At 46.1% G+C, this 16,785-nt stretch overlaps 1 protein-coding gene across 14 annotated transcripts in view; it reads left to right on the top strand.

Annotated features, from left to right (window-relative positions):
• RNF17 (ring finger protein 17) overlaps window positions 1-16,785 on the top strand; it is a 502,688-nt gene that overhangs the window by 96,618 nt on the left and 389,285 nt on the right. For all 14 annotated transcript variants that reach the window (XM_088458561.1, XM_088458560.1, XM_088458571.1 and 11 more), the window contains 3 exons: window positions 6,254-6,354; window positions 7,282-7,453; window positions 14,518-14,591. In XM_088458561.1, the coding sequence (XP_088314687.1) occupies window positions 6,254-6,354; window positions 7,282-7,453; window positions 14,518-14,591 (347 nt within the window). The remainder of the gene's footprint in view (window positions 1-6,253; window positions 6,355-7,281; window positions 7,454-14,517; window positions 14,592-16,785) is intronic.

Genomic DNA, 16,785 nt, shown 5'->3' with positions numbered 1-16,785 from the left:
GCCCTGCTGTGTAACTGCATCACTGGCGGGAGGCTGCATGCAGCTACATGACGTCATGTGGATACATCAGTCTCTGGGAGAAGTCCAGCGCTGCAGGCTACAATGATGTAGTACGGTGGGTGCAGACAGAATTTGTGGCGTCCATTAGAAATTAAACAAGTAAACTATCCAATCGGAGGCACAAAGATAGGGGGAAGCAGGCAGCTGCTCACAAGGCTGGGTGGGCAGAGGCATATAAGGGGTGGTTGGGTAGAGGAACAGAAGGGGGCAGGCAGAAGCCCACATACTTGGTGGGCGGACGCACACATGGGGGATGGACAGAGTCACACATTGGAATGCGAGAGTGACAAGTAAATATATATTTTAAATAATAAACCAAAATTGTAAGCATTGACAGACATACCTGGTGGTGAGGATGGGGGTGGGCATATCAAAGAAATGCAGACACTTATTTTATACACAACCAGCAGGAAGGAGTGTGTTGGGGGCAGCTCTATATACTCACCAGGACCCGGCAGCAGTGACATCAGATTGTCTGCCTGTCATTACAGTGCGCCGGCTGCAGGGAGCTTTCACGTCGGCTCTGCCTGTCGCACGTCACTCAATTCTGCCGAGGTGGCAAATATGGACAGCTGTCTGTGGCAGCCGTCGGACAGCTCCCCCTCCCCTGGCAGACACCAGCGGAACTCCCTTTCAGGCCCCTTACACATGTACCACCCTGATGGTGGTGTGGGTACCGGCGGCAGCCGCAAAGCGCCCACTATGTGGTTGCACCCTTGTGCAACCGCTCTGCTGGGATGTGCCTCGATCTGCCCCTGAGCACCAAACAGTTGCCACCCTCTGTCCACTTACACTTACTTGGTGCCGTCTTCACTCCGGGTCACCGAGTCTCACGTCTAGTGCCATTGCATGATCCTGTAAAGGCACCAAAGAGGACTCTGGCAAGCCTGAGACTCCACCTTTTTTTTAATGCCTGCAGCTGGGCCAGGCTCATTAAAAGGGATTGGCTGCAGAGGAGCGCGTCCCCGGGGACCCACCCATTTTTGAAAAGGGAATACCCGGTCCTCAATACTTGGTAAATTATGTGCTACAGCGCGTATTTGCAAGCATTGGTAAAATGTTGCATTATGGTCCTGTGGTGACCACCTGCCCGTTACCTAGCTTTGTTCTTCAGGGTCCATAGGACTCCACAGGGAGACATTGGGGTGTAGGTGGGACCTGGAGGACCGGAAACAAACAGCAAAGCTTTTCAATCCCCAGATGCTTCGGTCCCTCCCCCTATACCCAATCCACAGACTGAAGGCACTTCAGTTTCATTGGTGTCCGGCAAGGACCGTTATAACGGGCATGCCTAATGCAGCCCAAGCTTTTTTATTTTTTTTTATCTTATTTAATTTTTATTCCTACCAGAAGGGTGAGCAACACCAGACTGTCCTCCGAACGTCTGTGCTGACACCCCATCACCCGTCTGCGACGCCGTGATACCCAGCCTGCGCTAGATACTCCCAGCGGGATTTTGAGGGGGACTAGCTAGCAGGCTTCCCGGAACCCCAGACTGCAGCTCGGAATTCAGGGGACAGGTAAGGCAGATCCCCATTCACAGGGACCTGTGTATTAGTTCAGTCTTTCCTCCTTGCTCAGGAGACAGATCGGAGGCACTGATGTGGACACTGGGGTTATATGGCGCTATATCCTACCAGCGACTGCAGTCTGTCTAATTGATAATGGTGCCCACTGCAGACACGTAATGTTCTTTTCTGATTTGTATGTGACTTGTACTAGCGCTGTTTTTCTATACTGTCGGTTATAACTATCCCTTTCTTCTGCTATACCCTGTCATACTAAGTAATAGAGAGAGTCCATTGTACCTCACACTTGTGAAGGCTATCACATACTTCATACCACTTTGCACACTACATTGTGCCATATCTAACACGGTTGCATGTTCCCTGGTGTCTTATGTAGCGCTGTTGCACACTACCTTGTGCCATATATAGTGCTGTTGCTCCAAGGGGGACACCAGTAGCACACTATATTGTACTATATATTGCCCTCTCCTTCCTGAGGCGATTCCCCCCCACCCTCCCCTCAACAGTTCTTTTGCACAGGACCCCCATTGGACTTAACCAAGGCCCTACTGCTCCACAAAGCCATTCAACCCTTTGGTAATTCAGGGGTAATATTTCGGGTCCCCTCCTCACAACTGGGCAAGGGCTATAATCTACCCTTTTATTAGTTCAGAAGCCCAATGGGTCTCGTCGGCCTATCCTCATATCAAATCTCAAGTTTATCAGGGTGCCCAAGTTTCGTATGGAAACTCTCCGTTCTATTATCCTAGCTATGGAGCCTGGAGACTTATGGTATCCCTGGACATTCAGGACGCTTACCTACATGTACCTATGCCTTATAAACATACATAAGGTGGATGCAATATCAAAATGGCATACGGTCAGTCGAATACCAGGAGAACTCCCAAACATACGAAAATTTCTATAGAGAAACAGCTCGTGTGGTGTTTCACCCTTCCATTGCCGTCCTATCCGTACTACGTTTCTCGAGGATCACCCTGGGCCAGCAGCGCTATATGTACTTTGCATCAACAGCGGGACGCCGCTCTCATCTTATACATTTATTTCCCCTCATACCATACTTCTTCTCTGGTAGGAAATCCAAATTATCAGACTCGCTGGAACTTAGTAGGAGACTGTGCAGCATTGAACTGTTTCTCTATAGCAATTTTTGGGAGTTCTCCTGGTATTTGACTGACAGTATGCCATTTTGATATTGCATCCACATTATGTATGTTTATATGGTTTTTCATTTATTGATTTGTCTTCTGATTTCATATTGGTAAAGTAATTTTCTTTCTCTTATATTGAACTGTTTTATTTCCATATACCTCATCCTGTCAACAGCAGGACATATATAGACTTTAGTGCATTGAATATTCCTTAACTCATTTTTGTTTTCATTTCTATACCTTCCACTATTTGCAAAGACAAACACATTGCTCTAATACACCAAGGACATCTTTAATACGGACAACGCACTTTAATACTGTACACTATACCATACATTTATAGGTTGACATAGACACAAGTAATAGAGCTGAGCGCAATATATTCCTTCTCTTAATTTAACTGTTTGATAATAGTCCGCTATTATTTATATACTGAAGCTCGCTATAACTTAACTCAATCTCAGTGCGCAGGTATCCACCACCTTTTTCTATGTAGCTAATACCGCCTTCTCAACAACAATATATCCGGTTTATAGCAACATTACCAATTTCAGGCTCTGACGTTTAGCCTCTCAACTGCTCTTCGTCATCAAGGGATCAGACTGCTCCTATACTTGGATGATTTTTTGCTATTGGCAAGCTCCCCAGAGACTCTTCAACGCCATCTGCAGGTAACCATTACCTTTCTACAAATACGCTGTGAGTTGATCAACTGGAAAAAGTCTTCCCTGACACCCTCTCAAGAGGATGGTACATTTGGGAGCCCATCTGGTCTTGAGTTCAGAGAATCTTCCTGACGGCAGACAAGATTTCAGCACTACAGTATAGACTACGCAGACTGCTTCACAGTCGTAGAGTGTCTATTCACTCTGCAATGGTGTCCACCTTCGACATGGTGGAATTCGCCCAGTTTCACTCCAGGGCCCTATAACACCTGATCCTCTGTAGGTGGAACGGGTTACCCCATCTGCTCAAATTCCAGACGATGGGCCTCCCCCTAGAGTTCCGCCTATTCCTAGGCTGGTGGCTACAGACTACCCCTTTGAACCAGGTTCATCCCTTTTTGGATCTCGGGCTGAGCTTTCCTCACCACGGACGCAAGCCACAGAGGGTGGGGCACAGTAGCCGGCCAACACTACTTCCAGGGCCAATGGTCCCCAGTCGAGGCAATGTTGCCATCAACATCCTGGAACTTTGAGCCATCTACAGAGCTCTCACTCAGATTATTATGAGAAACAGGCCTGTACAAGTACAGTCTGACAATGCCACGGCTGTGGTCTACCTCAATCATCAAGGGGGCACTCAAAGTAAATCAGCAATGACAGAAGTGTCCTGCAATCTCACATGGGCCGAACGCAATCTGCCAGCCATATCCGCAGTGCTCATTCCGGGGATTCTCAATTGGGAAGCGGATTTCCTCAGCTGTCACAACGTGCATGCATGAGAATGGTCTCTACATCCAGTAGTTTTTCAGCTTCTGGTGGACAAATGGGGTCTTCCAGAAGTGGATCTTATGGCCTCCAGACACGACAACAAACTTCCAGTTTATGGAGCTAGAACAAAGTACCTCGACGCGGCCTTCATAGACTCCTCGTCGGTGACATGGACGTCTAGTTCGCATTTCTCTTTTCCCTGCTTCCTCGAGTACTTTGGAAATTCAGATAGGAGGGAGGCACAGTCCTTTTTAATAGCTCTGGCTTGGTCCTGACGTCATTGGTACTCCGATCTTCTAAGACTCTATAGACATTCCTCTTCAACTTCCTCTACAAGTAGACTTGTTGTCTAGGGGTCCATGTCTACATCTGCAAGTTTCTGCTTTGTCTATCTGGTTTCAGCGCAAGATTGCTTCTATTCAGGATGTCCACACCTTCATGCAATGTGTTCTACGGATACAACCTCCCTTTGTCCCTCCTGTGGCGCCATGGGACTTGTTAGTGGTGCTCAAAGCACTTCAGGATCCTCTGGAATCGGTGGATATCAAATGGCTCACTGTGAAGTCTTCTGGCTATAGCATCTGCCTGTAGGGTATCGGATTTAGGGACGCTTTCATGCCGCTCCCCCTTTTTTTTTTTTTTTTTTTTTTGATATTTCATGAGGATAAGGCTTTCTTCCCAAGGTGGTTTCATGCTTCCACCTGATTGCAGAAATTGTGGTTCTGGCCTTTAATTCAATAGACCTCTCGGCAGGTGAAGCATATTTGGATGTGGTCTGTGCTCTTCCATCAGGAAATCTGATTTCCTCTTTGGCCTATATGGATTCCTCAAGAAGGATGGCCAGCTTACAAACAGACTCTGGCCAGATGGATTCGCATGACTATCAGGCTTACACGCAGACTGGCCTTCCTGTGCCGACTACAGTCTCTGCTCATTCTACTCGCTCTCTGGGTCCCTTGTGGGCAGCTCGGCGTAGCTCCTCAGCTGAACAGCTATTCAAGATGGCCATGTCGTCTTCTATCCTTACCTTTCCTAGGTTTTTATGCCTTTGATACATTTGCCTCTCGGGATGCTTCCTTCGGACGTAGGGTTCTATCAGCGCAGAAGCGTTCCTGCCCTTGAAACACTGCTTTGGGACATTCCCCATTGTCTCCCTGTGGAGCCCTTTGGACCCTAAAGAAGAAAATTAGTTATGGTAACTTTTTGTTAACTGTCTTCGAAGTCCATAGGGTCCACAGGACACCCGCCCTGAAGCATCTGGCTTCTATGGGTTTCTTCTCTTGGTCACTTGTTTCCTTCTCTGTGTGAGAGTGTGATTCTTCAGTGTACAAGTCTTCTTTCTCTCCTGTCCTGCTCCTCCCTTGGGATTGTTAACAAAAGTGAAGTGCCCTCAGACTGTGGGTGGGGTATAGGGTGAGTGCCTGGAGCATCCTGGGATTGAAGAGCTTTGCTGTTGGTGTCCTGTTCTCCAGGTCCCGCCTACACCCCAATGTCCCCCGTGGACCCTATGGACTTCGAAGAAAGAGAATTGACATTGGTAAGTTTTACTAGAGCTCTCATTTTTCCTCACTCTGCATGTAATCTGGTATGTGGAGCCACATACTGCCTGTCTTCTCTAAAGGTGCCCATCCACTTAAAGACATGAAAACAACTGCATGATTACGACATTGTAATCATGCAGTCGTTTGTCAGTCTGTGATGTGCCTACACTGAATGAGCAGTCGTTCAATGTAGGCACATCAATAATCGTTATCGTCAGGTTGTCCAGCATGTTTGCCCGATGATAGATGTCTAAATGGCCAGTGGGAGCGCGCATCGCTGGTCGTTTTAGACCTTTTTCGTATCAATTTTGCAAATTATTTAACGATATAGTTATCGTTCAATTGCTTAATTTAATCGTCTAGTGGATGGGCACCTTAATTGGTCCTTTGCATGGTTCATATTTTGATCTGATAAACTGTTTGTCACTGGAGATGGAGGGAGAACACTTCCAACTGTAAGTTAACTACGTATATCCTAAATTACTGTTTTTTTTTTTTTTATTTTTTATTTTTTTACCCCCTTGCTTTATTAAAACCAGACTTTGAAAATGCTGCATGCAAGAAACAAGATGATAGAGGATAGTGTATCTAATTTGATTGTGGAAGAATTTGAAAAACTTTCTATTGCTCTCCACAACAGGTGCGTGGTTCAGTATTTCTTGTTTTATTTATCCAGTCAATGTTCTCTCGTTCAGTGGGCTTCCATTTGACTTTTGTTTGTGCAATTTACTAAATGTATTCACGTATGTAGAATGAGCTTCTTTACAGTACATTATACCACAGAGAGGGAGGTTTAGCAACACCAGACATAAGACTAGTTCTTTGCATTTAACACTGTCAAACTCCAAATCTAGGGTATACAAATAATAATTTGTGACTTAATTTATTAAACCTATAATGTCACTTTTGGGGTCTTCTCAACTCCATCATAGACATGCAAGCATCGGGGGTCTGTGTGCAATCTGCAACATACTTGGGACACTCGCCACACACTGATCCAAGTGAAGGAAATGCTTCCTTTAGTAACTTAAATGTAACTTACACTTATTATTTTGTTACTGTGTTTCGCAGCTACAAAGGCTGCTGGATATGTTAAACAATAAGGGCCTCATCCAGAGCTTGTACAGTTGCAATTAAAATGCAGTTTGTGCCAAAAAAAAAAAAAAAAAAGCTAAACACATGTGCACCATATGCGAGTTGACTGCAAACGTCAGCTGTAGCCAACTCTGCACTGACAGAAACTTATGGTTTTACAGGAATACTTTTGCATTTGCATTTGTCCATCAAAGAGCTGCACACCATGTTGTGGTTGCTTAGGTGCCAGCATGTAGTGGTAGCCATAAACTTAAGCTTTCTGTGATGTAGTCATAGAAAGTGTGCATTGGACTGATTCCTGTGTCTACCTAATGGAAAAGTACTAACCCATCATAAATGCTACCTTGAAGAAATAAAGAAGGAAAAGTTATATTTTTTGGTGGTGTGATATTAATTATTATTATTATTATTATTATTATTATTATTATTATTGGGCCCTTTTTTTTTTTTTTTTTTTTTTTGCTGTATTTAGGAAATTATATTTACTTAATGAGTTAAAAGCAGTAGGCAAAATCTACACATTAGATCTGGAAAAAGCTGCAGAGAAAATAGAAGAACAGAAAAAATGTTTGAAGAGTAGAGTTGAATTTGCAGAAGGATTAAAACGAGGACCGTTACTGGCTGTTTACTGTGACCTTAAACAGGTACTCTTTTTCTAATCATCTCTGGAAGGAACCTAATGCCCTTAGCGCGCACACATTCAAGAGTTTACATTTTCAAAGCATTTCGGTTTATCATGAGATTTTGTGGATTTCATTTAACTTAATTGGATGGGATGCGATTGTAGCCAGCTGAGCTCTTCCTGACACTGTCGCATCCTTCTCCATCCCACTGTTTAATCACTTAATTGGCTAATAGTGTTTCCAAGTGTTCCCATCCACTTTGGGGGCACAGGGAACTGTGGGTATAGCTTGGAGAGGAGAGGTCTGGGCATCAAATGGTTCATAAAATTTCCCCAGTAGGCACAGCCTCCTACTCCACTACACTCAGCCGCCATGGCGCCAGCCAGTTTTAAGTTTGGTGCCGACAGGAATGGGCAGTTTCGTGGTTGGCTGCTATTAAGTGATCCCTGAAGCCTTTTTTTTTTTTTTTTACTGTACTTTTGAGTGGTTTGTGCAGTCACTCTGTGAGTGCACAGCCACCAATGAGTGGGCTGGTGACTTCCACCGCAAGGACAGCGCGAGGCTCTCTAAACCCACAGCCGCAAACGGTGGGCTGGCAGGTAAAAGACCGGAGGCACATCATCGCGTCTATTCCCCGCTGGTGTTGGGTGGGTGCAGTCTTTCCCCAGCATGCTGCTCCGTCCCCTGGACCACCAAGGCAGCGTGTAACAGGGCACTTCTGCGGCAGTGTACAGTCACAGTTCCTGGGAGTTTTGTCACCTAAGGGGGAGGTAAGCGCAGCCTGTTAGCCCTTCCCCTGCCCCTGGGCACGCTTGCAACATAGTTGACAACCCGACTCATAGGGATTAACTTTTATTTGGGGAGGGTTCATATTTCATATTCCGAAAAAATTTAAGTGTCTTTATCCCTTTTCCGAAGAGTATACCAAACTTTAGGAAATTCCACCCACGGTAGATGCTCCCATTGCTAGATTGGTTAGGAATACGGTTTTCTACTTCAGGGTCCATAGGGGGTCCACAGGGTTGACCTTGGGGTATAGCTGGATCTGGATCCACGGGCACCACGCAGTTAAAGCTTTAGCTGCTCCAAGGATGCACTTGGGTCCATCCTCCTCTATACCCCGCCCCCAAAAGCTTTTTTATTTATTTAAAAAAAAAAAAAAGAGCCTGTTAGGTTTTTTTCTTAAAACTTGGCTCTGTAGCGGCAGCGAAGGGTAACTTGGCTCTGTAGCGGCAGCGAAGGGCTGTCTGTGCAGACGCCCACGCTGCCGCTCTTATTCCCCGCTGGCGCCGCGACGCCAGTATCGCACTGGGGATCGCGGCGGGAGGCCAGAGTCCGTACTAGCCGGACTCTGAGTACCTCCCTGGACTGCTGCTGGAGACGCCGGGGACAAGGTAAGCCACGAGTCGCTGATTAGCGGCGGCTCGCGGGTCTTACCAGAATATGCAGTCCTTTGCCCCCGGTTCTAGGGGACAGACCGGGGGGCGCTAGCGGTGGCGGCGGGCTCCCCCTCTAATGAGGAATACCCCGTCAGTCCACTAGACCACCAGGGTTAATTCTTGGCAAGCGGGATGCCGGCAACCCGGGGGTTAATATACTAGCAAGGGGAGGAAGCCTTCCCTGTCTAGCGGCTCCTCCCCTCAGCTCAGCGCGCCTTTCAGCTAGTAGCTAAAGGTGGCCACACACATGGCGATCTACTGATGACGATCAGCTGATGTGTACGATTTGTAAGATTTCCCTTGAAACTCTCCCTCGCAGTTCTGCACACAATTTGGTGTCCAATCTTCAAACGATCTCTCCTGCATCCAGACTTTCACAGTGCATCGTATCCTAGATTGTCAGATCTGCCCTACTGCATGGCATATCTGAAGATGCGATGTGAGACCAGCGAGGACGCGAATCACATCGTGACAGTGAGAGGGGACTCACGATTTACTCTGGATTTGGCCATATTGTACACAATCCAATGTGTTGAAATCGTCCAGATCGGGTAAAATATCGCTATGTGTGTGGCCAGCATTACTCTTTAACTGATAAGATTTTGGAAGCTCTAACCTATATAGGTGACACTTTAATAGATATTGTTCAGGTACAGTCTCATATTTCAACTTTGGCCATTTCAGCCAGGTGTTCACTGTGGCTCAAAACATGTAAGGCAGACATAGAATCCAAGCATGCTTTAGAGGCATTGCCTTTTGAAGGAGGCTCTTTGTTTTTGGTCCAGAATTAACTACAATTATTTCTCAGGTTACAGCAGGAAAAAGTCCTTACCCTTCCTGTAACAAAACCAAAACCCCCTAGGTTTCGTTCCTTTCGGATTCAAGGCAGGGGAAGCTTTCAGGCCTTCCTGTGTAGGTGTCACCGGAAAGGGACTTTTAGGAAACTTTCTGTATACGGCACCAGTTGCCCTGCTGCTAAGCCAGCAGGTCAGTCCACATACTGTCACGGGACTTGTACTCTTCCTCTGGTGGGAGGCCACTTACTAAGATTCCGGGAAACTTTGATTCAATCCAATCTGGATTTTTGGGTAAGTCAGCTAGTAACCAGGGGTTAAATTTTGGATTTGGAGGGTCCAGTTCCACTCCTCCCGCTGGATGGTTGCAGAAAGACTGCTCTCATAAAGGCATTTTCCGTGCTTTCCGATTCCAGAGTTGTTATTCTAGTTCTACAGCAAAGCCTGGGGTTCTCCTCCAGTGTTTTCTTGGTAGACAAACCAGACTGGTCGTTTCGTCCCATTCTCACCCTCAGGGTTTTAAATTCTTTTCTCCATTTAGAAAAATTCAAGATGGAGTCCAGTAAGGTTAGTAGAGGAATTTCTGGCCTCCATAGATATCAAGGATGCCTATCTATATATTCCTATATTGAGTTGTCATCAACATCTGCGTCTTGCTCTGCCGTCAGGCTCTGCCCTTCGGGTTAGCTGAATGATCTCCCTACTCAGGAGTGGGGGGATAAATGTGTTGGCTTATCTGGATGATTTGTTGCTAAGGGCATCCTCCATAGCCCTATTGCAACAACCTCTTCAGATATACCTTAGGCATGCTCCAGAGATTCGGCTGGATCACCAAATTTCCCAAATCAAATTTAATTCCATCTCGGAGGATGGTCTTTTTGGGTCTTCTCTTCGACACCAAGTGTGTGTCTTCCGCAAGCAAAGATTCATGATCTTCAATCTAGAATGAGGACCATTTTACAGATGTTACATATCTTAATTCTCAGGGCTATGCAGATACTGGGAAAAATGGTTGCTTCATTCAAAGCCGTTCGTTTTGCCAGATTTCATGCCCGTCCACTACAAAACCAATTGCTTCATCAATGGGTGAAGTCAGACCCTCGATTAAACAGGCAGGTGTTCAGATTATTTTTGCAGACCCGGCAGTGTCTCTGGTGGCGGCTAGTAGATGCAAATCTGAACAGGAGTTACCAATTGTCAATAATAAATTGGACCATTGTCGCCACAGATGCCAGGATAACGGACGGGGCGGTGGTTCTGGACAGACACTGTTCAGGAAGCCTCTTTCTATCAATATACTGGAATTAAGTGCAATTCGATATGCATTTGAGTCAGGTTCAGTGCCATCTAAGGAATTTACCAATGCAAATCCAATCAGACAATGCCACGGCAGTTGCTTACATAAACAAGCAGGGTGGCACATGCAGCTGGCAAGCATTGAGGGTAGTTTCTCACATCTTTCATTTGGTAGAAAATTGAGTTCAGCCATTTTCATTCTCGGAGTGGACAACTGGGAGGCGGACTTCTTAAGTCGCCACAGTATGCATCCAGGGGAATGGGAATTACACCAGGAGGGGTTTTCTGAAATAATTGCCAGATGGGGATCTCCAGACATAGATCTAATGGCGTCTCGTCTCAACAAGAAGCTTCCAAGGTACGGATCTCTGACCCTGGTTCCTCAGGCATCTCTGGTGGATGCCATGACAGCACCTTGGGTGGCCAGCCACGAAAGGATCAATCGCTAGATGGGTAATTTTTGCCATTCAGCAGGCATATTTGTCCTCGAATGTGATGGTTCTAGTCTCCAATCGGGCCCACTCGACTCGGTGCTGACGGGGCTTCCTGGGCTGTACGGCATGGTGCCTCGGTAGAGCAGCTGTGCAAAGCAGCTACCTGGTCATCCATAAACACTAAAATGTTACCCCCCCCCCCCCTTAATTAGTTTGATTTGGTCCGCATCACTGCTCCGCCTGCGCCGAGACCCCAGTACTGCTCTTTGGATCTCGGCGGGCCTCCGGTGATTTTTTTTTCTGCTTACAGGGACCCCGTAGGATCCCCTGACTGTGGCCGGATTTACGGGGGATGGGTAAGTAACGGCGGACGTCTGCGGTGGACGTCCCACATCAGTCTTCTGTTCACCCATGGCTGGGGGCTCCCGGGTTGCTGGTCTGCAGGTGGAGCCAGGCACTGAGTCCTGCGCTCCACCTAGCCTCCAGGGACAGCGGGCCAGAACAGTAGCGGCCGCTCTGGCGTCCCTGGGGTTAATTAACCCACAAAGAGGCCATTGTCATCCCAGCCTCAATATGACGAGGATGATGTTACCTCAGATGATGTGGAAATCCTAGATTTGTCTGAGACTGAAGCTCCCGCCAAGGAGACGGAAGCTAGGTCGTCTATACATATCCCGAGACTTATACGGGCGGTGCGGGAGATCATGGTGATTGAGGACAAGACGTCTGCAGATACCGAGCTTACGCATACTTATTTCAAGAGTGTTAAGAACACTAATGGGGTGTTTCCTTCATCTGGTCAGTTCGTTCATCATCTAGAGGAAGAGTGGAAAGCTCCTAGTAAAAGGTTTCAGCCGCAAAAACGTTTTGGCTTCTGCATACCCTTTTGCGGACAATTATTTTTCTAAATGGGAGTTTCCTCTTCAGGTGGATTCCCATGTGACACGTTTAGTGAAGAGTGCGACTCTGCCTATGCCGTCAATGTCTTCTCTAAAGGATCCTACGGACGCAAAGGTGGAGGTATGTCTAAAATCTATTTATTCTCTCGCTGGTGGGGTCGCCAGACCTGCAATGGCAGTGTGCTGGGTGGCTAGAGCCATGGAAAAATGGGCCGATGCCTTGGAAGCCTCGCTATCTTCCTGGGCTACCAGCGAGCAGATCATTCTGATAAGTAGCCGAATCCCTGAGGTTGCCTATGTATATGAGGCAGCATTGGATTTAAGTTTACTTCCAGGATTTGTTCTGCAGCGGTGTCTGCACGTCTGTCCTCGTGGCTCAGATCTTTGAGAGCAGATGCGGATTCCAGGAGGGGCCTGGAATGTCTTCCGTACAATGGACAGGTACTGTTTCGGCCAGTTCCAGATAAGGTTCGCTTACCTATTTCCTCCTGCTTACTTGCGTGTTGCGAAAGTTCAAGCAGGACGGAGGCATGATTCTACTGGTGGCTCCGACATGGCCCAGACGTCACTGGTACTCTGATCTACGGAGTCTTTCCATAGACACTCTGTGGCTACTGTCTCAGCGTCCGGACCTGTTATCTCAGGGTCCGTGTCTTTACCCGGATCTGGGTCGGCTGTCTTTGATGGTGTGGCTCTTGAAACATCCCTCTTGAGGTCAAAGGGTTTTTCAGGCTTGGTGGTTCTTTGAAGATGCAGGTGTCTGCCTTGTCGGTGTGGTTTCAGCGTCGAATTGCTCCTTTCGCTGATGTCCGCACTTTTTATGCAAGGGGTTCTGCCCATTCGGACTCCCTTTGTCCCTCCGGTGGCACCATGGGACTTGGCGGTGGTGCTGAAGGCTCTTCAGGGTCCTCCATTTGAACCACTGGACTCAGTGGACCTCAAATGGCTTATGGCTAAAGTTGTTTTTCTTTTGGCTATTGCATCTGCCAGTAGAGTGTCTGATTTGGGGGCTCTTTCTTGTCGTCCCCCTTATTTGATTTTTCATCAAGATAGGGTGGTGCTTAGGACTCGCCTTGGTTTTATCGCTAAAGTTTTATCCAGTATCCACAATGAGATCATTGTTTCGGCCTTTCACTCTCCAGGCCACGTTGGATGTGGTTCGCGCTCTTCGCATTTATGTGAAGCGCACCTATTCTTTGCAGAAATCGGATTGTTTGTGGTGGTAGGTTTTCGTAAAAAAAGGTTGGCCGGCCCTTTAAGCAAACTTTGGCCCGTTGGATTTGTTTTGGCGATTTCCAAGGCCTATGTTCAGGAGGGCATTCTTATTCCGCCCTTGGTCCCTGCTCATTATACGAGGTCTGTCGGTCCCTCGTAGGCAGCTCGGCGTGGCGCCTCGGCTGTTCAGCTATGTAAGGCGGCCACGGGGTCTACGGTTCAGACCTTTTGTGGTATTATGCTTTCGATATCTTCGCCTCTCAGGATGCTTCCTTTGTGCGGCGGATTCTCCTTTCAGCACAGGAGCGTCCCTGCCCTTGAAGGGTACTGCTTTGGGACATCCCCAAGGTAAAGTATGATTAAATGGTCATTCCAATTACTTGTGATGTACTCGCGGGTGCGAGTCATCGCGACACCAGGCCCTCTTGACGGCAGCCCAAATTAGCTTAAGAGTGCTTGGATCCCCATAGGGCTCCGAACAAAATTATGCAAATTTGGGGTCGGAGCGGGCTGCGAAGTGTATGAGGTGCTGTGCCATTGCTGACGTTTTGATGCGGTTGCAATGACAAGTCTCATCCATCGCATGTAATTGGATTGACCCCTGATGCCCCTTTCACACTGCCATCAAATAAACTGGGTTATTGCACATGAACGTACAGCAACCCGGGTTACTGTGCCGTGTGAAGGGGCCCAGTTGAAATAACACGAGTTCAACCCAGCTTGCGGTGCAGTGTGTTAATCTCTAAGCATCGGCTCTCCCTATGCAGTGATCTTTCTCTCCAAGTGCTGGGTCAGCAGTGATGGCATTGATGTAATTGACCCGGGCCGCCAGTCTGAAATGTGTCTCAGGCGGTCACACCTGGGATGGACTCGTGTACAAATCCCAGGTGCGACCGCCATTTGTGAAGTGTAAGGGGTATGAGTGTCTAGTATGTGTTTTTTTTTGTTTTGTTTTTTATGTATTTAGGTCTTAAAATTTTTTTTACTATTTTTTTTTATGTAATCAAGATTGTTGCAGACTTAAAAGAAAGTTTTAATAATGAAAGCATGATTGACAACGTGAAAGGCCATCCTGATATAAGGTGAGTGCTTGTCACTGATAACCTTTAAACATTTTTTAAATAATGATTGTTACTTCACAAGTGCTACATCATCTCAAGATAGCGAGTGATGTTTTAGTGTCCTGTTTTTAAAAAAAAGCTAAAATACAATGCACTTCTTGAAACACCTATTCGAAACTGGGTGTTCTTGAGGATGTTTAACGTGCCAACTGTGGGGTCATTCTCTACTACCAGGTATGCTCTGCTGCTCCTACTTTAACTCCAACACCTTCCCTCACAGAGTAGTCCCTTTTTATGCGCTTGACCCCCTCCTAAAAAGAACCAAAGCATGGTCTGCCCATGGCCTCTGGTATGTGAACTGTGCCACAGTTATTCCTGCTCCCAGTGGAATAACAGTACAAAATTCTGATGCATGTCTTTGTATCCAGACTGCAATTGATCAGTCTACCATGAGCAAACCAGCATCAACTAAGGAAGGACAGGGAAGCCATTGGCATTTTTACTATTCATCTATTTATTTTTAATAAAAATAAATGTTTATGTATGTTTTAATGGTGGTTGCAATCTGGAAACTTTATTTCTTTGTATAACTTTTATGTTAAACTTATGGCGCCCAAAGAGAACAATGTAGCTAACCCCTGGGGGCTTTGAATATTTTTAACCATTTTCTATGTTGGGGAGTTGATGGGTCTTGGGCAGTGTTGCAAACAGTCGGCTTGTTGCTATAACTTTTTTGCTATTTCCTCTGAGCATTCATTTGCCTCATCCCTCTTTTATGTTACGGTTTGTTACTTAAAATCTATTTAATCACATTATATATGGTGTTTGGTTCAGAGGTGTATATACTGCATGGTACTCAACATTTTGCGGGTCTATTACTCACTTTATAGAGCATTACAGTACTGTCAAAGTTTTAGGCAGGTGTGGAAAAAATGCTGCAAAGTAAGGATGCTTTCACAAGTAGAAGTGTTTAGTTTATTTTTATCAATAACAAAATGCAAAGTGAATGATCAGAAGAGAAATCTAAATGAAATCAATATTTGGGGTGACCACCCTTTTGCCTTCAAAACAAGCATCAATTCTTTTAGGTACACTTTCAAACATTTTATGAAGGAACTCGGAAGGGAGGTTGTTGCAAACATCCTGGAGAACTAACTATAGATCTTCTATGGATGTAGGCTTGCTCAAATCCTTCTGTTTGTTCATGTACTCCCTGACAGATGTTAAGATCAGGGCTCTATGGGGCCATATCATCACTTCCAGGACTCCTTGTTTTTTTTTTTAACGTAATTTTTTTACTGTTATACACTACAGCTGCACACAAATATGTCACATTTATGCTCTATTGGGTTTACTGTAGGAAATTTTAGGTTTTGTAGTTTTCCCTCTGAAGTTAGTCTGTTCTGCCTTTTATTAGGCAGGTAATCAACAGGATCTACAAATCTTATCATCTTCAGGGTCATTAGGGCTCCACAGGGAGACAATGGGGTGTAGGTGGGACCTGGAAGACCGGATACCAACAGCAAAGCTTGGCAGCCATTTTCTGCTTCACAGGTCTCCGGGAACGCTGGGTCCACTACCTCTGTATACCTCTCCCACGGGCCAGGTTATACAGCACTGTGGTCTGTGTAGTTGATTGTGGTGCCAATTGCAGAATAAATATATAAAATATATATATATATATATATATATATATATATATATATATATATTTATATATATATTTTTTTGGTGTGTATGTGACTAGTGCTGATCTCTACTTTCTATACTGTCCAGCTTATACAGTTCCCTTTATTCTAATATGCCCTGACAAAAGTGTAGGGGGTTCATTGTACCTCACATCTCCTCTATATTTGTGAGGGCTATCACATACTATATAGCGCGGTTGCACACTACACTGTGCAATTTCTACTTCAGGGTCCATAGGGGGTCCACAGGGTTGACCTTGGGGTATAGGTTGGGAACCAAATCCGGCACCACGCGGTTAAAGCTTTTAGCTGCCAGGATGCACTGGGTCCACTCTACCTATAACCTCACCCCCAAGCCAGAGGCACCTCAGTTTAAGTTGGTGCCCGGCCGGAGTAGGGTCACCGTTAGCGCAGGGGGAGCTGATTAGCAACCCCTAAGCTTCTTTTATTTTATGAGTTCTTAGGTTTTTATTTTACTTTTGGACTCTTCTAAGCGGCAGCGTTGGACTGTCGATAGGACGTCTAAG

This window comes from Taudactylus pleione, unplaced genomic scaffold, assembly GCF_031769625.1.
Source record: "Taudactylus pleione unplaced genomic scaffold, aTauple2 ptg000842l, whole genome shotgun sequence".
Taxonomy (NCBI): Eukaryota; Metazoa; Chordata; class Amphibia; order Anura; family Myobatrachidae; genus Taudactylus; species Taudactylus pleione.
Note: the sequence above shows the minus strand (reverse complement) of the source record. Positions and strands in the feature narration are given on the sequence as shown.